The 21,834-nt window shown below is 39.7% G+C and overlaps 3 protein-coding genes across 3 annotated transcripts in view; all 3 read right to left on the bottom strand.

Annotated features, from left to right (window-relative positions):
• Positions 1–2,676: 2,676 nt before the first annotated feature.
• On the bottom strand, positions 2,677–7,701 carry sumo3a (small ubiquitin like modifier 3a). Its single transcript, XM_069661559.1, has 4 exons — positions 7,577–7,701; positions 6,609–6,737; positions 6,135–6,206; positions 2,677–5,926 (listed from the first exon to the last, which is right to left on the bottom strand). The coding sequence occupies exons 1-4, from the start codon at positions 7,595–7,597 to the stop codon at positions 5,864–5,866; spliced, it is 285 nt and encodes a 94-aa protein (XP_069517660.1). The 5' UTR covers positions 7,598–7,701; the 3' UTR covers positions 2,677–5,863.
• A 1,124-nt stretch (positions 7,702–8,825) lies between these two features.
• Positions 8,826–15,776, bottom strand: pttg1ipa (PTTG1 interacting protein a). The gene is made up of 7 exons (XM_069661102.1): positions 15,539–15,776; positions 14,696–14,748; positions 14,287–14,395; positions 14,032–14,134; positions 12,592–12,657; positions 11,331–11,377; positions 8,826–9,574 (listed from the first exon to the last, which is right to left on the bottom strand). The coding sequence occupies exons 1-7, from the start codon at positions 15,624–15,626 to the stop codon at positions 9,537–9,539; spliced, it is 504 nt and encodes a 167-aa protein (XP_069517203.1). The 5' UTR covers positions 15,627–15,776; the 3' UTR covers positions 8,826–9,536.
• Positions 15,777–16,864: 1,088 nt separating this feature from the next.
• myo10l1 (myosin X, like 1) overlaps positions 16,865–21,834 on the bottom strand; it is a 44,126-nt gene continuing 39,156 nt past the window's right edge. Inside the window, exon 43 of the mRNA XM_069661711.1 lies at positions 16,865–20,798. Within this exon, the coding sequence (XP_069517812.1) occupies positions 20,694–20,798 (105 nt within the window). The 3' untranslated portion in view covers positions 16,865–20,693. The remainder of the gene's footprint in view (positions 20,799–21,834) is intronic.

The following is a 21,834-nucleotide window of genomic DNA, read 5'->3' as shown; positions in this document are numbered from 1 at the left end:
GTTAATATTGCACGCAATACTGCACGCACAAACACTCCCACTGCACTGTAAGCAGACGCAGACAGTTGGAATTATCCAAAAGAATTTTAGCTGGAGGGGTTCCCAGGTTTTCAGATGACACCGTAAACCATTCACAGAATAATCATTAACTGCACATCACATGTGCTGAAGTGAGCTGAGGTAAGAGACAGTCAAAGTGGTTAGGGGAGATAGGATAGAATAAAATGGTACAGTACCTGTACAGTGTCTCCGTGTGTCAGCGGTGGTGTCAGTGACCTTTAACCCCAGGAGAAGGAACGGCGCAAATATGAGCGATGACATCACAGAAAGTGTTTGGATCAGTTGCCAGCTGGTACGAATGTCTCCATGTTGAAGGTAATTCTCTTTGCACTGCTCCTTTTCTCTCTATCTTAAGTTACAACTCACATCAGACGACTTCTTCATTTTGATACAGGTGAGCATTTCCAGATGTTCCAACTGCAAGAAAAACTGCAAACTTAAAAATTACCAAAGCGACACCGGCTGCCGAAGACTCACATGCAATGAGGGAGTAGCATCTGTGCTCGGAGAGGAATCCATTCATCTGTGTGGAGAATCCTGCACCTGCAGCTCCTTTTAAACACCACAGCCATGCAAATCTCCAACCCGCCTGTCAGTCATCCTCCCTCAACCGCCTCTGATCACACAGACCTGCCAGAGGGGCAAGCTGCTCCTCTGAGTGTGTGTGTGCTCATGTATGACACACTAACTGACAAAAGAGCAGCAAACGGATCAAGACAATTTATGTCAAACTCCTGCAAACATTTCACTACACAGATGTAGCCTTTTTAATTAGAAGGTATCTGAAAACAACAGGAGAACCTGCGTGACCTTTGGTCCTCTATTCTATGGATGGATATGAGCTGAGTTATTATCATATTAGCTTTTATCCTGTAGTTTATTACCTGAGAAAGGGAGGTATGTGCATGAACCCAGCTGTGATATTAAAGTCTCAAACTGGGATTATTACTTGTTGGAGATGTAATGAAGTCTCAGAGAAGTGAAATTAGTCTCTTAAACTGCAACAGCAAAGTACCAAAAGGGCCTTCAAATAAAATATGGAACTAATAAATGCATTTTAATGTGCTTGAATTTGATGATTTGACTTGAGAAAAATAACTTTGAACATCTAATTCAGCCTGCTTTGCTGGTTACTAGGCACTCATTAAATAAACAGAGATGCTGCTCTCTCTGCTCGTCTCATCTCTCTGAATCCTCTCATCCACCGACCGGCACATTTACAAGGCAAATTAACTTTGTCTCTCTTCTTCTCTTTGTCCAAATTACGATCACAGACTGCACATAGATCACGATACCAGAGATCCGCCTTCCGTTTCTCTATCTTTCTTCCTTCCAGGCTTGCGCGTGGAGTGGACGCTGCACTGTCCTGTGTGTGGTTTCAGAAGGACCCGTTTGGATGCGCAGAAGTAGATTGTCCACTCATGCGAAGGCGCTTCCCTTTTCCTGGTATGATTCATCTGCTGCTGCCATTAGTCTTATCACTGTTCCACTGCAGCCGCTCAGGCGGTGTATCAGATGAGATTTGAGGTTCTAAATGTAGCAACGTGATAAATAAAATAAAAAAAACACCGCGGACGTAAATACACTCTTTAAATAATGATCAGACTTTATAAATTTTAACATATCTTTTCTACCCACTTATTACTTCTATTCAGTGATCTGTTGTCAAACAAGTGCTTGATCTTTTTGTTTTGACAGAACAAAAAAAAAACAGACAGACATGTGAGATTAACGTAACTCACTGGCTCCCCCTAGTGGCCTGTTTTCTTCAAGCAACGCAAGGTGCGTTTGTGTATACTACACTCACCGGCCACTTCATTAGGTACACCTGTACAATCTAATGCAGTTCAAAACAACAGCACTGCTATGGATTCTGCTTTTATGAGGTTTAGTTTTTGTTGACTTTTGTTTTATTGAGATTTAGAAGAGTGTAAATTCAATGATGTTTATAACTGAGGCCATAGCTACGGGTGGTGTTGTACTGAACTATATGACATACATGAGGGGGCCAGAGTATTAGAAACACCTCTGAGTATAATGCAGTTCAGGACAGACCCACCACCAATTATGCGCTGAAATATTGAATAACTTAGAAAAAACAACATTAAAGCCAATCTTATGGCTGAGCTGGTGTATTGGATTACATTTGATTTTTTCGGTGTACCTAATGAAGTGGCTGGTGATTGATATGTACACACATTTAGCAGGCAGGGCCCCAGTGGGAACTGAAACCCTGACTTGCAGAATAAAATTTATGTAATCTAAAGAAAGCTTCCATGTTTCGATATGAGACAAAATGCAAAGTAAACCAGTCAGCAGTGACATTATTGTATTAACATGTGTATAAGCGTAAGTGGAATTTTCCACCTATTAAATTTGGAAATGCTAATGAGTAGATTTCTAAAAAAAAAAACAAGAATAATGTGAGACTACGTTCTGAAAAAGACAAATCCAGAGAGCGGCACAACCTGTATTGTTGTGTTATTTGGCATGAGTTGGTGCCACGTACCTGGCATTAAAAAAAAAAAAAAATCTTCCTAGATCTCCCTAGTCATATAAATCAAAAATCAGTAATTGGGGAACAAACATACAAAAAATGATTCAATTGACAGCAAATCTGAGTACCAAACTATATTTATTGTATACAGTAGTAAAAGACCACAAATAATGTACAAATCAGTAGAGAAACAAATAACATGACAAGACCTGGACCCCGTTCTTCATACATTACAAAGTGTAGCTCTTGTGTTAGCCAGCTCAAAAAGCTCTTTGTCCAGCTAACCAGGTGTTTTCAAATGCAAGTGGAAGGCTGTCTTGATAACTGTGCTCTTATTTTGTAAAAACAGGGAGGTGACTGCGGGAAGGATGAGAGCCGGGTGAGTCCTCAGATATCTTTCTCTTTACTCAAAAGCGGCCGTAAGTGAATATTTAACACAGCAGGTGGCAGTAAGGTTAATCATTTGGCAACCCATGCATCGAATTTTGATTTGGAAATGTTAACTGACATTTGCAGATTGTTATAGAGAGTGTATACAAAGAGAACACAGCTGAACATAATGCACTACAACTTAACTATTTTAAAAAGGACAGCAACTTTCTAATGTGGCTGAGCAACTACATTTAATGCTATGAGAACGTATCTTAAACATTAAGGAGACTAATACGAGTGGAATTAACGCGGCTAATTAGAACTGCAGCCCATATTGCATCATTTTAAATACCTCAAACACAAGAACTTAATCTGTATTGCAATTGTCTAAATAACACTGGTTAAAACTGCACCAAAAACTTTTGATTTGTTGGTCTTTTGTTGTATATTTCAACCATAGACTGTATAAAAAGATGGACGACATGACAGCTCCCTAAAAGTGAAGCCAAATCATCTCTATCGCCCCCTGCTGACTGGCTGCAGTATAGGTCATAAAGCCCACCTCCATGTTAACAGATGGGACATGAGTCAAACTATAAAATCAAAATACATGCCCGATAAATTTTTCTCAAACATGGTTTCTGTCATTATTGTTAGTTATTATCATTCTGATTCACGTCCAAGTGTTCATTTTTCTGACAAGTTTATTTTTAATTAGTTATTTGATGCTGTCAAAATGATGATTGACATCTCTGTTGACAAATTCAGCTCTTGCAGCCAATCAGTTCCGGATGAGCAGAGTGGAGGACGATCCGCGAGTGGAAACGTAACTAAAGTTTCCATACCTGTGAACCAACACAGAGAAGCTGTTCTGCTGTTAAACACGCCGCTGTGCGGGATCCTTGCTGTTTTTTCAGTAAGTTAAGTGTGTGTTTGGGTTAGCGGAAGTGGCTACGGCCGCTTCACTCGCCGATCTCTACTGCGCAGTCTCTGGCTCCATACGACGTCACCATCGCAAGATGGCAGCGCCTATCACAGGGGCTATTTTGGCATCAGTTTTGTACAATGGGAGCAGATGGAGACGCGTTGTCCATCTATATATACAGTCATTGATTTCAACATGCACGACTGTTTAACCCAAAGCCTGTTAAGTAATCAACACACTGATAGAAAGGGGAAGCCCTAACTGAGAATAAATTAAAAACTTAACCTCGCACTTCTGCAAGGTTTTGAAGGAAGCACTACTTGCTCCAACAAGATACATTTTAATCCTGACTGAAGTGAAAAATCCCATGACAAGCCATCAACAATCAAATCAAGCCGACTCAGATATCCGCGTACGAAGAACGGGGCCCTGTGGGTACAGAACACTTAGCTCCCAAACTCCACTGGCTGGCCTCCCTGCCCTCCTACTATGCAACAAACTGCATGCATCCTTCTTTGAAACCGTAAAGTATAGGACACACTCATCACCACTTTGGATATCTCCACTGTTGTTAAAGAAATGGCCTGAAACTTTTTTTACACACAAGCAAACAGCTCGATAGTTGACATACAGCAGTGAAAAGTGTCGTCAAAAGGTGTTAACAAAAAGCATACTGACTTTTGTTGGATGTTCGTGCTCAAACTGGAAGCTGCTCCTCTTCAAAACACATCTAGAATCAGCTGTCCTGTCAGCCTACATTCGCAGGGACGATACAGAGATGAGACAGCTGACCCCAAAACAGCATCAAGGAACGACTTTCCAGTAATTCCCACCCACAGGCCAACTACTACTTTCTACCCCAAAATGTTAAACCCACAAGCAGAGCTGCTTGTAAGAATAACATAGGCACGGGGCACTGGGCTGCTTCACCAGAACACAGCGGTAATAAGAGAAAAAGTTATGAATTCCATGTCAAGAAAGTCTTTACAGAGGAAGAGTCTCTTTACATAGCAAGACCCCAACCAACTCCCAACAAAAGGATGCATCTGAATGGTGTAAATTATGGCCGTTGCTCTGGATAAGTAGAATAGTCTGTGCCGGATACCCACAAAGAACTTCTCTCAATAAGAAGTCAAAGATGAAGCAAGGAAATACAAACTCCCTTAAAATGTAACCTGACCTGTTTGCTTTTTTTTTGAGTGATCCATCATTAATTATGAAACAGAAGTTCTGTCTTCGGAGTATTGGTCCAAGCCCCACAACATTTATCTAATATCCACTCTGAAACTTCTGTACAAGAAGAAAAAAAAAAGCCCCCTGGTTGTTAATTCTTAAAAGAAGAATCAAAAAAATACAAAAACATTGCAGAACTCTTTAGCAAAAGCACCTAAAATGCAGAGAGAATTAAAATACATTTCGACAGAGGAGCAGGATTCACCGCTCAGACAAAAAACACACATGAAAGCGGGGTGAAATGGAAGGCGGGTGTGTATTAAGTTCAGATAGTGCTTCCATTTTCTTGCCCACTGACTGTGACCCCTGGACAAAATCTTGCAGAGCCCAGCATTCGACCCTGATGCATGAAAAACCGTGACAGACTACTGGATACTAAGATTTCTCTGGAGAGTGAACGAGACGCACTGACAAACCAGGAACAGCTGTGATGCGCTGGTGGTCCAATCACAGCCTGCGGTGGTAGAAGAAAATAATGTCCTGATTGGCCAGCAGAGAGACTGTTGAAGCTCACAAAAGTTCAGTCCTTGCTGAGACAGTATATAAACAGCTGAGAAGCCCCACCCACCCTGCCCCCTATCCCCCCACACATCTGACAAGAAACCATGACAGACATCTTTAAACGTAAGAAATAATAATTGTAATAATAATAATAATAATAATATAATAATAATAATAATAATAATAATAGGCTGAGAGGAGCGATGGGGAGGGAGGGACAGTGAAAGTGGCTGAGGGCATGGACTGGGGGTGGCCGTCAATGAGGTGGGGAGGGCCTAGCAGTGCCCGCCTGTCTGCTGCTGGAATACGTCTATGGTGTCTTCATCTTCCATCTCCAGCTAAGAGAAGCAGAGGGAAAGAGGATTTCCAGTTAGTGGACAGAAACACAACTAAACAGATCAAATACTACAAGGACAAATTATTTAAAACTATGCCCAAATCATGTTAAATGAACTCCATACTTCACAGGCTTCTCTGGCGTGTTTACATCATTTCAAAACATAATTTCAGTGAGATCTGAATAATGGTGAATAAAGAAAACTTTACCTGTGCAGGTGTGTCCGTTTCATTGATAGGCTGGCCATCAAACCTGAACCTGATCTGCCTTATTGCGAGACCCTGCAGAAGTGACAACAGACATGAAGATGTATCCATGTGATAGGGACTTTGGGTGCATACATCACAGTAGGGCTGGGCAATATGACAATGTACGTTAATACAAAATGTCTATCATATGTGTTTTTCTATATCGTCTCTATCGTGATGTCACAAAACCAGCAGCTGAACTGCTTTACGGCTGGTTTTACAGCATTTTGACATATAGACTAATTATTTGTTAAATTACCAGAAACATCTATATCGTGATATAAGATTTTAGGTCATATCGCCCAGCTCTACATAGCAGGGTGAAGTGTGCAACTAATGTGCAGGTTGACTGAGGTATTTACAGCAAATCCCAAATAATTGTAGGATGTTGGAGAGGAGGGAATTTAAAAGCAGTCATTAAGGCTTTCAGCTCACCTGTCGTTCACAGTACGCCTTCATTAGTTTGCTGAGGGGTGTGTGTCTTTTGATTTTGAACTGGACCACCGACCCATCTTGCCCTGCAACCTTGAGGTTGATATGATCGTTCTCAGTCTTTACTCCCTCCTGCAGAGAAAAACATGTCGGAAAAAACAGGCAAGTTACACCAAAAACATTACATTGAAGAGTTAACACCAAAGCCACAAATACACTACAGAAAAGATCACTGCTGTCAGAGAAGAAAGTTACCAGATTGCAAGCTACATATAATCTACATTACAACTTTAAACGACTTTTCACAGACTCGGAACTCTGTACATATTTCACTTAAAGCAAACTTACACACGGCAAAATAATTCAGGCAGGTTGCAAGGTGCTGTTCGCGAGCCAGTCACATATGCTAACGTTAGCATGGTTAGCTCGGGGCTAGCTGGTTGTCACGCCACCCCTTTAAGACCAATGCAGAGTTTAGCTGCCGGCTAACGCTGCTAGCAGTTTTGTTTTGTTGTACTGTGGCCAAACAAGCTACGACACAACATAAACACCAAGAACAAGGTGGCTTTATACATGTTTTACAAGAGTGCGTCACGTCCATTAGCGCCGTTTTGTCGCTGCTGCTTGTGCGGCATTCGCGGCGTTGCGGACATAACGTGGTCCCATTTCGACAAAGAGAAAATCCGCAAATGACAATCATGGTGTAATTGGTGTTTTTGCTCCCATTCTTCGAGACTCCAGTTAATTGTACATAGACTCACGTATTCCCACCAACAGAGCATTGTGTTGGCGTATTTAAAAGGTAAATATGGATGTGCGGGTACTCATTCATTTGCGAAACAAACACTGCGCCGATACAGAGAAACGTGCAAACCAGGCCATTTTAGATTGCACATATGAGAAATGGTTTGGCAGGAGCTCGACTGAGCCATCAGTAGAAATCTACAGCTCAAAAAAGCTTTATATCTTACCTTTGGCTTTTCTTCTGACATGCTGGCTGTATTTCGTGTGCGGGTTTCCAGGAAAGTCGGTTAATTGGGCTTTATTTGTCTTTCTGCCGCCTTCTGTCCTCTCGTCTCCTCCGCTGACGGGTGCGCGCTTTGGACCGCTGTTACAAATGCACGATTGGCTCTGACGGGACCACGTGACTACTAAACCGCGGGAGCGCGTACACGGGAGCGCGCATCAATGCAAAATACTCGATCACGCGAACTCAAGAAGCTCAGAATCTTTATTGGCCAGGTATGTACAGTACACAAGGAATTTGACTCTGGTTTAACTTTGCACTCTATGTACACTTAAACACTAAATATTAAAAATTAAACTTGTAAATAATAAAAAATAATATATAATATAATAAAAAATATGTACAAGCCTACATCCAACATTAAATATTGAACTAGTATCCACAAGCCTGCGAAAAACAATAGTGCATATAGGAGGAGTGCAACGATGCTGAAATATATAATATGATTTAGAAAAAATATGTAATTATATAACAGATTATTTTACATGAGGTAGATAGTTTCCAGTATTTACAGTAAAAACAGTGTGCATAGATTCATGCCAGATGATGGATGATATTTACAAGAATAAGTGTGTGTTAAGCTAATACTATATCAAAACCTTTAAATGCTCATACAATAGCATGCTAGAAACCCTATACGTTTAATTGCTGTATTGTTAATATTCACACACATAATTAACTTTGTATTAAGTAAAGAAAAAATGTAACAGTCAAGAGCTGCTTGTAATGCAACATAAAACTTCCTTATTGCTTTAAAAAACCCACAGACACCACAAATATATTTTCTATATCTATTAATTCACTGATAACTTAAGCATGCAAAATAAATACAAATCTAAATAAATAAACGTGTTTATGTCTTCAGCATTTATTTGCAGTTTTGACCAATACTTAATTTCCTTTATGTGCCGTAATAATAAGAATAAATTTTAACATTGACTTTGACAGAAATATCAAAACACTAAATGGGTGTGGGCTAAAAAGTTATTTTCCTAGCACCGCAGATTTCTGCCTCCATTCTCTTAAGACCTTTGCTGATTTGTTGTGAGCATTTAAACTCCTCAAAGGGAATGACTACATACTAGGAGGTCCACTACAGTCTAAACCAATAAACTTTCACTTTTTGATGATTCAGACACAAAATATTAGACAAAACACAATAATTGAAAGAACAATGCCACTGAAGGAATTGATTATAAGTCCTATGTATTTTATTATACGTATGCGTCTTTACAGGATATACAGGCAAATATAGAAAAAGGCAGACTTAAATCCAACTTTAGGATTGAATAAATTCAACTTCTGTTAAACTAATACTTTACAATTCCAGATCGCAACTGTGAAGCAAAAAATTTTGACATCATAGTTAACATGTATCCAAACCTAATAGTCAACAAAGAAAACCATTGCTGCAAGTGGAACATATACAGCACTAACACTATAAAACATAGCACATTTCAGAATAGGAGTGAGTCAATTTAAAGAGAAGTAAATCAAGTACAAAAATAGGCTAAACGTTTAAAGTATTTCTCCTGATTAGCAGCTGTGAGGAGGAAAACAGATGAAACAAAACATTAGACTTAAATAAATAGTTTGATGCTATAGAAGCCACATGATAGACAACTATATAGTCTTGAAGAACACTGCTGCTACATGTGTCTATTCTAACCTTTGTTTACCTTTGTCTCTTTTGTCATCACATTGAACACAATATTCATGTTCCTCGGCTGGATGAAGCAAAGGACTGCCTGTACAAACTACGGTCAGTTGTTCTTAAAGTTTACATTAATCCTAAAGTAATATCTACACTCACAACCTCGAGACAGGTTGTTGAGGTCGGTTAGTTGGAGGTCAGAGTTCACGGAAAAACAGAAGGTTCATGGTGTAAATCTTCATAGATCCTCTCATGCAAATTTGGAATATGGATTTTGTCCGCTTAAACCTGGAGAAATAAAAAAACAATCAGTAAAGTCATGCATCGATGTAAAAAGAATAGTCTGAGATTATGGGGGCTCTGTGGCCTGTTAGCTTAGCTTAGCTTAGTTTAGCACAAACAAAAAAGGGAAACAGCTAGCCTTACTATCTGAAGGTAAAAAAAAAACTCTGCGTACCAGCACATATAAATATACAAAGTTCACAAAGTAACATATTATAATGTGAATGGATGAGTCCAAAAACCAAAGTGTAAGAAATGGCGGTCACTGAGTTTGCCAGGCAGCCTCTTTCCTCTGCTAAAATGCTGATATAATGTCATACTGCTTTGTTCCAGGTAGTTAGTAAAATTAATGTAGGAAATCTGACAAATTGCTTTAATGTCACCACCTCACTATTGAGCAGCAACTGAAAAAATAAAATAGAAAAAATCGGATCATATTTCAAGTTAAATTTACATATTTGATAACGCATTAGCATTAGACAACAGCTAATGTTAGCATTCAACCACCTCCTAGCTAAAATCACCCTAAGTCAGGAAGTGGCTGAGTGTTTTCATTACAGTTCTGTAGCGTTATAGGAAACAGAAGGAAACCCGTAGATTCCTAGCTAACCTTAATGTTAGCTAGGAAGTGGTTTATGCTAACTGTTGTCTGACGGTAGCTAATCAGTTATCAAATGTGTTGTTTTACTATCAAATATTGCACAATGTCCCTCTGGATTTTAACTTTTCTTTGTCCTTCATGTTGCTGATCAATCGAGAAGCTGGCAAATTATATAATTGTCAGAATCCCAACATGTAGCCTACGTACTTACAACCTGATGCACATTAGCACAACATAATAAAAGCCTTCCACCCTGAGCATGACTTAAGAGGAAAATAGCTGTAGTCTGAATATGGTGAATTGTGTTTCCAAATCGGGTTCTGTTTAGCATGTTAAGAGAGGAGTCCACATAGGTGATCCGCTCTTGTGGTATTCACAACTTAAGAAACAAAATGTTTGAAATCTCATGAGTTGTGATGTGTTGCTGACATTTCAGAAATGGCAGCGGTCAAGGAAGTTAATTTTTCAGTAGAGAGCTGTGAGTTTATGTATTATTATTTTATTAACAGAGTTTTTCTTTGTAATCTAAGTTTCCAACAGCCTCATCTTTTTCTCTGTCAATATGCCTTTGCATTTCCTGCAACATGTTACCGCTCACCAGCTAGCTTTTAGCCTGTGTGCAAGCCATTAGCAGGTTATTAGCCTCTGTGGCTTTTAGAAGCCTTCAGCAACTTTCACAACTTAAGTACTTTAATGCCAGTAATTTAACAACTTCAGACTTCTTAGTGTCATTTTTAAAGCAGTGATACTTGTGCCTGGCCAAGATATAACCTAGCACAAAACGTTTTTGTATGAAGTAACATGTGACATCTTAGTTCATGAGCTTTAGAGGTGCTTAAAGGTGGATTTTCTTAACTTTGGACAGAGCCAAGCTCCTCCTTTTTCCAGTCTTTGTGCTAAGCTAAGCTAAGCTAATAGCCTGCCCACAGTAGCTTAGAATCTTCTGTACAAATATGAGTAGCATCAATCTTCTCATTAGACTCCCTGCAAAAAGGCAATAAGCACAACCAGAAAAAGCTAGCTTGATCTTATGTTAGTTTATCTTCCCATTAAAAAGGTTCAGAAGCCTACATTTACCTCCTCTTTCAAAGGAACAGAAACACACACCTGTAATATTTAGATATTAAATGAAGAAATGTGTCAGAGACTGAGAGTGCTCACCATATTTCTTCCTGATTTCATCGTGTCTCTGTTTCATCTCGGCCTTCCTGTAAGAACAAAACAGTCTCCTTTAAGCACCACAGTCACTGATAATATTTCTTCACTCTCAAACGTCACAAGGCCACAAACCAGTTTGGGCTGATAACAGTCTGACGCGCGCACTTTTCCCTCATTGGTGTTGCTTTTGTGCTGTGTTAGGACGTAAACTGACACGGATCATAACCAAGAATGTTACAGGGGCAGCTGGTGCCTTTTTTGTTCTGTAGATTGTTTTCACTAAACCAAGCGATCTACTGAGACTATTCAGGGACTACCTGTAAAAAGAAACATTAGGGGAGGTAAAAATGCAACACCTTGAAAAGCCAAATCTGTACTTCTATTTGAAGTTATTCGTCTTTTGTATTTAAGTGTCTGAGTGTCTATCAGATACTAAATTAGCACCTGCCAAATTGAGGCAAAATGTCAGCTGTGGTCACCTGCCACCACAGCAAATAGGTTTTTCTAATAGTAATAAATATTATTTTTTAGATTACAGTTATATCAAATTCAGAGTAAGAGTGGTAGGGGCTAAAAGTTATATAATATTCTCTGTTGTTATATTCAAGAGCCGTGTAATTTGGATACTGAAAGATGCTCTTAAAGATTATTATTCTGTTGTTAGGTACCATTGACTCTGTGTTTACAACATAGACTTACATAGATTTAAAAAGTGCCAGCAGAAATGTTTAGTGACCGAATAATGCTGTATATGAACACATCAACAGTATATTTGCATTTGTACTGTAAGCAACTGTTAGGGAAACTAATATGCACACAGCAGTATTGGAGATGCAATTAAAATCCACCATTAGAGAGACAGTCAATACAGTTTACAGCTAATAGCCCACAGTACTATGAGAAATGGTTACAACAGTAAGGTTAACATGGGACTAAATAAATGTAGAAGTGTAGCAGAAAAAGCACACAATGGCAAAACAGCACGAATGAGGAAGTGTGAGCTTTTTGTTCGTATGACAGAAAGCTCTGGAGGGTGTTCTTGTGTAATGTCGTCCTGGTGTTGATAAACCTGTAAATCTTCCACGATGGGAGGAAGGCATGTGTGGCTGCAGTCAGTTTGAGCATTGCCTGATAATTCATTTTTCACTTCACTATTTGAACAAAAAAAATGGCGATGTGGGTAAAATATAAAGATATATTATATACACCAAGTCAGGCTAGCAAATGCGTTACATACTCAATGTCACACCACATTTTTTCTTACCTTTCCTCCTGCTTGGTTTTTGTCTTATTAGCCTGCCTCTCCATCTTGGCCTCGAACCTTTTGGATCTGACACACACACACAAGAGCAAAGTTTATATTACACTAAGAAAGGTCGTGTGAAAGTACAGAGTGTGTGTTTCAAGTGCAGGTAGCCACACAAAAGCTGTAAGAAATGTACAGTATGTGGCTGTATTATCTTCACATCATTAGACTGACATTTTCCCAACATAAAGCGCACTGAACTTGGTCATGTGACATCATCCAAGACAGCAATTACAAAGACCAAAACATTTAGAAACGTACACATAACCACCATTTTTAGATTTAACCTCAACATAACTTTTTAACTCAAAGTTTTGAACGCAGGATCACATGAACTATCTCATCATTAAACAAACTTTTGTCAGACTACAAACCACCCTGAAGGCACCTATGGCTCTATTTTTCTAACTTAAGTAGCTGTGTGCTAAGTGCTCTGTTGATACAGTAATTTTATTTGTTCCTAAATTTATTCCTCTCAGGGGTCAACTTAGAAAACCTGCTGCATGCACATGTAATGTTCTGTCCGTGCATGAGTATCTTGGACAGACATTTATAGAAACATAAATGAAAAGGGTGGAGTGGGAGAGATGGGATCACAGCTGACAGTTAAACACAACACCTGATAGACACAAGTATTTAAATGGAAAAACTTTTCTGCTTCTCATGCAATGTCTGAACTGGAATATTTCAGACTAGCTACACAGGATAGTCAGTAAATATATAAGTGTAAGTGTATATTGTTATATTTGTTCCAGCCTTGTGTTTTATGTAGACAAGCTAGACAAATGAAATCACAGTGACAGAATTGTCTTTAAACAACAAGATTTATTTATTGAATGTAAATATTTTTACTACATTTTAGGCTTTTAGAAACATTTTAGGCTTTTTTCTTGCACATCTTTATTTTATATTGAATGTTAATGATCTCAACTGTGTGTCAAATGTCCCACATTTGGTGATTTTAATGGCCTTTTATCAATCAGTATTCTTGTTTTTATAACACTTTGTTAGCTGTCTTTTAATTGCTTTTGTAATTGCATCAATCTCGTTGTAAATGAGGGTTGCCCCTCAATGATCTCGAGTATAAAAAAGGTCGATTGATTGATTGAAAGATAGGTAAAATCTGAGTTCTGATTATGCTGATTATTTTAGCACTTATTGGACGCTGCTGCCATAAATATAATAAATATAACGGCAGCAAATTGTCAGAACAAGGAGGGATAATCGTCTTGTAATCGTTTATATTTTCGTTTCTGTATCTTTGAAGAGATTAAATCATCTGCATATTAGAGCCTAAACTTTGCTAAAATAAACCAAAAGTAAAAATTGATGCCTTGTGTTAAATAATATGAGTGTTTTGTCAGTTATTATTTAGTCACACAGCGATTGCAAACTCACCCGAAATTCTCACACTTGCAGCAGCAGAACAGGCAGATAAAGAAGGCGATGATGATAACTCCGCCAAGCACGGCCAAGGTGATGATCAGGATCTGGAAGTTCACTGCAGAGACAGAGAAACACTGTGAGAGTTTCTCAACACTCCTAACCACTTGCATTGTTATTTGATTGAATGCAAATTTCTAAGGTCAATGTAATACATGTGTTTATGTGACGTGTGTATTTTAGCGCGTGTGTGAGTGTGTGCACTCTTACTCCAGCAGAGCCCCCAGCGAGCATCATTCAGTGGACAGACTGCGTGGGGTGGGAGGATGGTCCTCACTGGATATGTTACACATGTCTTGGATTTGATACACCACAAGCACTGTGAGGACGCAAAGACACACAATGACCTCTTTATTATTCGAGCAAACAATGACTCAGGACAAAAGTAGGATACACTCCATGATACAAACACGCACACAAACAAAAAGGAGCAAATGGAGGAGGGGGGAGGGAATGGATGACGGATCAGTTACTCCTCAAACCAGTCGAACAAGTGTGGAGGTGGAGGAGGAGCAACTGGTGACTGTTCCTCCACCTTAGACAATTCTTCACTCACACACACGCAAATCTAGAAAGAAATCAACCCAGCAGAAACAAAATGTCTTCTCTCAGGACTCACCTTCACTTCTTTCAAACACTCCTCACAGCTCGTCCCGTTCTTCGCCTCACACTCTGAAGGGGAAGGAACATGTGTCACCAAAATAATGCACAAAGGAGGGGAAATAAACTCAGTCAACTTGGGTCATTTTGGCCTCACAAGAGAGAAGTATAACTGACTCTTACATTGGAGAGATTAGCCAAATAAGAAGCAGATTAATGAAGCCTGTAGGTTTGTGCTCACTGAGGTTTTTGTAACTACTGCTAATCCTCCTGGGATTTTTTCCATGGAGACACAGCACAGTAAACACACCGACTCGAGAATGGTCATATTGTGATCAGCAGGGTTTGTGTGTGTGTGTGTGTGTGTGTGTGGCCACATATCTGTAGAACTAAGATGTAAACAAATAAGGTTTGTTTGTAGTTACTCCTGCTGGTTTCTTTAGTGTGAGACAATCTAGGACCTGAAGGGGGCTGAGAGCTCAAAAGAGGCTCATTGTTCCTGCTGAGGGGTTTCAACAATACACAAAAGAAATGAAACCAACACAGGGACACTTGAGTCAAGAAAATCAATGTTTATCTTTGCCCTATAAACTAAGACTAGTTTATTTTTTCCATTAATCAACAGAAACAAAAAAGATAAGTGTAGACACAAGAGAACTAAAAAAAGAGATGGTTATTGTTATTCTGAGCCAAAGAAAGAAGGCCACAATAAATCAGAGAAGATGCCGTTGTATCTTCCACATTTCACCCAAAACATAATAAAACAACCAATGACGCAGCTAAAAGCGGTAAGATGAAGGGAGAGCTATTTTAAGCAGCCATTTGTTCCTCAGTCACCAGCGTCGCTGATTTCAGCTCCTACCTTTCTCAGGTGCGGAAGTTTGAGCGAAAACTGTCGCCAAACCGAGGACGAGCAGGAGAGCCGAGAGAAGTATCCGTGAATCCATCATCCAACCACTAAGTATATTACAGATGTTAAAACTCTCTCTCTCTGAGTTTGAGGAACCCGTAAAGCGCCAAAATATGGAATGTTTTGGCAGCTGTGGTCGACAGCTAAAACTCGGTGAGTGAACTTGCTTGAGAAGGAACCAAACGCTGAATCCTGACGCACGCTTATTACGCACCGAAGACAAAGGAGAGGAAGGCGTGTGTGTGTGTGCGTCGGGGAGCATTTTTTCTGGTAGGCGGTGGTGCAAGAAGTACTTAGACAAATACTAAAGTACTTTACTTCAAACTCTGCTCTTAGAGTGATGCCTGAATAAAAGAACACGAATACTGGCAACAGTCATGAAAGAGTAGCCTCCTTACTGAGATGTTATTAGCCCAATACATGACATTATTATTTGTCACTGGTGCACCCTTTCCCCAGAAACATTACAGCCTACTGATGTAGCCGTTTTAGCCTTAGCTGGTTTTAACATATTAGGTCTACTGTTAGGTAAAAAAAAGGGGGGGCAGGTTCCCTTGAGGTCACCATTTTTTTTGAAAAGCAAAAACAGCAAAGGGCCCACTTTGATGGCCCTAAAGTTGATAGAACAACTTCAGTTTTACTGTACTTTATATACTATTGAGTTCAGGAAAACAGCCCTGATATCAGCTTTGTCACACTGCATATTTCCAGCTAATCTAAGTGGGATTTGAAATAGTTTATCTGCTCTAAGAAGTTAGAGAAATTACCCAACCCATAAAGCATCAGCTTATCCTTCAGATTATCAGGGAAAAAATAACTTGGAGCTTTTTGCTGTACAGATCAAGTATGCTAAATTTTAATTTAAGTTACGACAGGTGTCAGAAAAAACAGAAGCTCTGTATGTATCTGTAGTGGAGTAGAAGTATTCAGTTATTAAATCTGGAAATACTCAAAGTAAAAGTACTTCAAATGTGTACTTATAGGTACAGTGCTTGCGTAAATGTAGCATACTAGATTACTCACTGCTATATCACAAAAATCTGATGGTGATTCTACCGAAAAATACATAAGCAGTAGAATGCTCTGTCTGTTTAATCCGATAAGTAAATGTAGCTATGAAATAAACAGTTGATTAAAAATAACCTAGGCCTACAATATTGCCTTTAGAAGTTAAGTGGAGTAGCTAGAAGTAACATAAATGCAAATATAAACGCCAAAATGTAAATCTCTTTCCACCGCTGTTCGTAGCCCAAATAAGTTCACAAAAACGACATCACATAGAGGACAATAATTCCAATAATTTATTAAAGCATAATTTTGTAAAGCCAGTTACAAATAAAAAAGAACAACACACATATATCTCTCTCTTTCTCTTTTTTTAAACAAGCACTATGTTTTACTGTGTAGAGATGATAATAAGCATAACACAAGATAAGAGCGGGCTCCACTCTGGCCGCCTGCGGCTGATAACAGGACCCCTTGTGATGAAGTCGCCCTTGGAAACAGATTTTATGATCAGATGCTGCAAAATCTAACCTTAATTCACTTTTGCAAACACTGATCACATTTCGGCTTCTGTGGGGCAACTTCCTCCTACTCAGTGTAATATCAGTGACAGACAGAACCGTAGATGTAGAATAACTAGAACAGACAGCAGCAGGTTCCTCAGTAATTATGGCTTATGGGTTACTTTCTCTGGTTCTCCGCTCATTTTGGCCAAAAATAAAACAACCAAAAGTTCAAACTGGAACCTGTGAGTGAGTTCTGCTTATTCTAACTCTGTAGGCAGGATCCCAGTGGGCTGTGTGTATGCAGACAGGGCCGCAGCAAACATTAAAGACACTGAGGTTGTGTCCTCTGTATTTTAATTCTAGGAAATTACTAGGCATTTTATCAAAGGCAGTACAGGGAGTTACCTCTCTACGACGCAGAATGTGTACTTGGATTCTTTACTAGGCCTATTAGACTGCATATTATTTAAATCGATACACGGCTGTTTTAAATACTTGATTCTGGTTAATAACGGCATTCCGAGGTCTGCTATTTCTCGATAACAGACCGTTGCTATGAAGAACAGGCCGTTGCTAGGGATTTGGCTCTAATCACACAATCCGGAGGACTAACTGTAATTATATCAATCCGCCGAAAGAAGTCCGGTAAATTTGACGTTGGTGTGTTTACAGAGGGAAAAAAAGAAAAGAGACAAAACAGCGGAGAGAAAGCAATAAAGGTTAAAAGATGCAAAAACTGAAGGCTAGGACAGAGAGAGATCTACAAAACTGAAGACTCTGACAGTGATGAGACAGAAAACCTGAATCAGGTGATGCGCTGATTCCTGCGGTCCGGTTCACTGTGTCTTGCAGAGCAAATATTTCCATTTAATGTGAGTGTAAGCTCGGTAAGCTTATTTTAAAAGGGCTACAGAGTGAACCGTTGCTATGGACACAGCTCTCACTGTGAGTGTAATGGACTGTTTTTAAACAGAAATATAATCATTAAAATAATTTCCAAATCAATATTTAGTAAAAAGCCGTGTAATAAGCAGGATAATGTATAGTGAGGAGGTTGTTATCGTGGAATGGAACCCCAACAGGGTGAGCAGGACCCCGACGCAATGTGGAGGCTATCCTGCTCTCTATTGAGGCTATCCCTTACTTGAATACTTGTAGGCCAGATAAAAAGTGATCCTTATTAAAATGTCTGATAATTTCAGGGGGCCTAGAAGCAGCATTTAGACCATTTCAGGGTATAAATCTTCAGACAACAATGCTCAAGAGAAGAAGAAATAGATAATATGAAATTCTGATGTGTTATTTTGGTGTCATTGAAGCATTTCGACTCATGACCTCAGTATATGTAAACCTTGCTACGGCCCTGTGTGTGGCACTCCAGATAGACAACAGACTGTTTCACCTTAAGATGTTCAACTTCACTTAAATATCTGGCATTAAAAGCAGCAAACTACAAAAGTTTATGGAGCAAATATTGACATTATTATTGACACAGAACTAGTTTAGCAACTTTGGCTAAACCAAAATGTAATTGGAACATGTTTGGATATTAGACAGCAATTTTCTGTGTTATAAAAGTATCCCCCTGGATAATGGGAAACAATTGTTTGTCTCTGTATCCTCTGGGGGTTTTATGCATGAGGGATGCTGCCATCTACCTGCAGCGCCACACAGTCAGGTGATATTGGCATAACAGTGACTTCACTTTCAGTCCAAAAACACACAAACACACACAAAGCAGTGATGACTGTCGGCATTCCCAGTGCACATCAAACCATTGCCAAGTCCATATCCTCACAGTGTCTTATCCGCTCCTCTTACACTGAAACTGAATACATCCAGTATATTTTTTAAATACATTTTCCTCCCAAACCCACCTTGCAATACATACAGTACAATAAGAAATAAATTACCCACAACCCCCCCTTAAAATCCCATGCGTTTCCCTTTAACTCACGATCACAACACCATTCTTTGCAAAGGTTAGTCATGTAAATACACTCAGTAAAATCACTTCTCTTTTCTCATTTCCCTTTTCTTTTTCCAACTGCAGATTACACCATGAATACACACGCACACACACACACACACACAGCAGCAGCATTCCCGACACACAGCACTTCAGGGTGGTTAAGATAGCAGGGGGCGCACAGTTATTATATCAGTAATAAAAGTTCATAAACAGGTTGGAAACACGGACAAACTGGAGCTCTTATGTGTTATTGTTCAAATCCTAATAAAGAAAAGAAAAGTGAGGATATCATGAGCAGACGAGGATGAACAGTATTTTATGGCTCCGATTAACGCTGCAGAGTGAGTCCCACACATAACAATGATAAAGTCTTTAAAACGCCGTGGAAACCAGCCTCTGTCTGGTCTGTGTTTTCTCATGTCTCTGTGAGACACACTGATGGCACAGCGAGTGAATGATGTTCAGTATTGGCATCATATTCAGACATTATTCACACCATTCACTTGCATGTATTTTACATGAGCGGTGTCACATTGGCATCTATATTCTGTACAGTGCGGTGGCCACCGAAAATTCAATAATACCTCTTATAATGTGTGATATACAGTACAAAACGATACATGTCTAAGTGTACATGTATGTGAATATACAGTAGATATATGCAGTGTGTTTTATATGTAGACATAGATAGGGAAATGTTTCTTCTCATACTATTCTGGTTGATAAAATTCTCCTTTAAGATTCAATAGATGCTGTTCACCATGCACAGACTCTCCATGTCAAGCTATGACACGAGAGCCTCCAAAGCTCAGCCTCCACTCAAGAATATCTATGTGATATTGTTCAGAAATATTTAAAGCCACTTCCTTTGGCTGTGTTGCCTTCTTGTGGCCACACGGTGGCACTGACGAGTGAGCGACCGAGCTCATTTTCAGTCAGTAAGCCCTGAAGAAGAATCATCATCCGAGTCCTTTTTCTCAGTCACAAACAGCTGATGTTACAGATAAACAACAGAGAGAGAGAAAAAGCAAGCAAAGAACAAGAATTCAGCATTAAAACTTAATACCAAACAAAGGTGCAAACAGGAGTGAGGACACGTGAAGAGAAAGAGAGAGAGTCTGAAATTTGGAGGGGTGAGAAAGAAACAGATTTAACTGAGAAAGTGTGGCTTTTCTTCTGTCTGGCAGTGCACAGGGTTTGAGAAGGGAGGAGGGACACCGGGGACAGACGGGGACTGGGGGGGGCTGATTTGTGCTTGTTTTACTGAGTTTAGTCCGGGAAAAGGAAAGCAGAGAGAAGTTTGGAGTGTGCTTGAACATCTACATGCAGGACTACAACTGGAGGGCTGGTTATGTATTTGAAAGGACCGTTCCGAAATCAAGGTTTTCTTTGTCATGCTTGTTTTTAAATAGATCCGGTTCCCCAAGTGAAACACAGGCCAGTAGAGTGTGCGTTTGGCGTCTGTGTCCACTTCTATCTCCGTTTCATCACCACCCTTTAAATTCAACCTTGAGGATTTGCTGGTTGGTGCAACTGCCTCCATCAAAACCAACCAACCAATGCGGGAGGGCCGAGTTGTCTGTTACCGCTGGATAAACCGAGGGCTCTGACTGGTAGGCGGCGATCACCTGCCCCAGGCGCTGGAGACGCTGGTCACTGACATGATGCTGCAGCGTTTCTTCACCACCATGTTAATGTAGGCCCTCATGATCTTGGTGATCTCCCCGACCTATAGAGAGACAGTGGTGGTTAATATGTTTCCTGATCTGGCGGTGCAGATGCATGGCTACATTTGTGTGGGATTAAGTTCTTGGCATTGTTAACATAGTGATTTAGTTTTGCATTTCTATAAGAGAAAGGCTTAGACAGATTGGTCAAGTTGTTTGCATGACGTGTTTTCCAGCCACAGAAATCGAAGGTGTTGGCCTCACTGGAAAGCAAAAGGGAATATATAAAGAGGGACGAGACGTGGGCATTATGCTTTGTTGCACTTGGTCGTTCACACAAAAAGCAACACATTTAAAAAGGTTGAGCTGGAAAGTGTTCAAACTGTGTCTCTTTTTTTTTTTACCTCCACACAGCTTGCGAGTCACAGCATGAGGTGGTGGTTAATGTCAAAATAACGATTTCCATAAGTAACCAAAATATTACACAAAATATTCGGCCACTACCTCCCTTCAGCCAGTAAGGGGAGGTCTCCAAAGCTTTTCTACCATCCAACAAAAAGTTCTGAAGAATACTGGCAGCTTTAGTCCCAAGTATGGATCCTACATTTCCCATAATGCATCCAAACATCTTTTAAGCTTTTTTACATCACCAGGGCTATGTTTTTAAACTTTAAAAACCTCCCTCTAGAGCCACAGAAGTCAGTATACGACTGTTTCCGCAGGCTTTGTAATACTCTGCAAGTGAACTGAACTTCATATAGAAACATTTGTGGCGTGGCCCTTTAAGAAGCCAAGATAATAAATGTAAAATGATGAGACAGGGTTCCCACTCTTTTTAAGAAATAATTTTCCAGGACCTTTCCAGGAGTTTTCGGGGCAGCAATTGCTCTCAAACGTTAATATATTTTACCGGTAGGCCTAGTACTGACACATTTAACCCCATTTTTATTCCTCCTTATTTTGATGATGCAGGGTTCACGATAAAGTGTCTCAAGTCCCTTTTACACTGCCAGTTCAAGGCAGGATTATTACACCTGTCATGTTCTGTCTTCTGTGTAAAACGCACGGAGGCGCAATGATGGAGCGAAGTCGTTCATT

This window comes from Semicossyphus pulcher, unplaced genomic scaffold, assembly GCF_022749685.1.
Source record: "Semicossyphus pulcher isolate SPU_LCO1_2020_fin unplaced genomic scaffold, fSemPul1.0.p SCAF_14, whole genome shotgun sequence".
In the NCBI taxonomy this organism is placed as follows: Eukaryota; Metazoa; Chordata; class Actinopteri; order Labriformes; family Labridae; genus Semicossyphus; species Semicossyphus pulcher.
Note: the sequence above shows the minus strand (reverse complement) of the source record. Positions and strands in the feature narration are given on the sequence as shown.

Bases quoted from the DNA above. Each gene is read 5' to 3' on its own strand.
- pttg1ipa (XM_069661102.1), bottom strand. From the start codon at position 15,626: ATGATGGATTCACGGATACTTCTCTCGGCTCTCCTGCTCGTCCTCGGT. The intron at 14,749-15,538 runs GTAGGAGCTGAA...CTTCCCCTTCAG, and splicing joins AACTTCCGCACCTGAGAAAG to AGTGTGAGGCGAAGAACGGG. The intron at 9,575-11,330 runs GTGAGCACTCTC...TTATTTCTCCAG, and splicing joins TGAAATCAGGAAGAAATATG to GTTTAAGCGGACAAAATCCA.
- sumo3a (XM_069661559.1), bottom strand. From the start codon at position 7,597: ATGTCAGAAGAAAAGCCAAAG. The intron at 6,738-7,576 runs GTAAGATATAAA...TTTTCTCTGCAG, and splicing joins TGTCAGAAGAAAAGCCAAAG to GAGGGAGTAAAGACTGAGAA. The intron at 6,207-6,608 runs GTGAGCTGAAAG...TCACTTCTGCAG, and splicing joins AGGCGTACTGTGAACGACAG to GGTCTCGCAATAAGGCAGAT.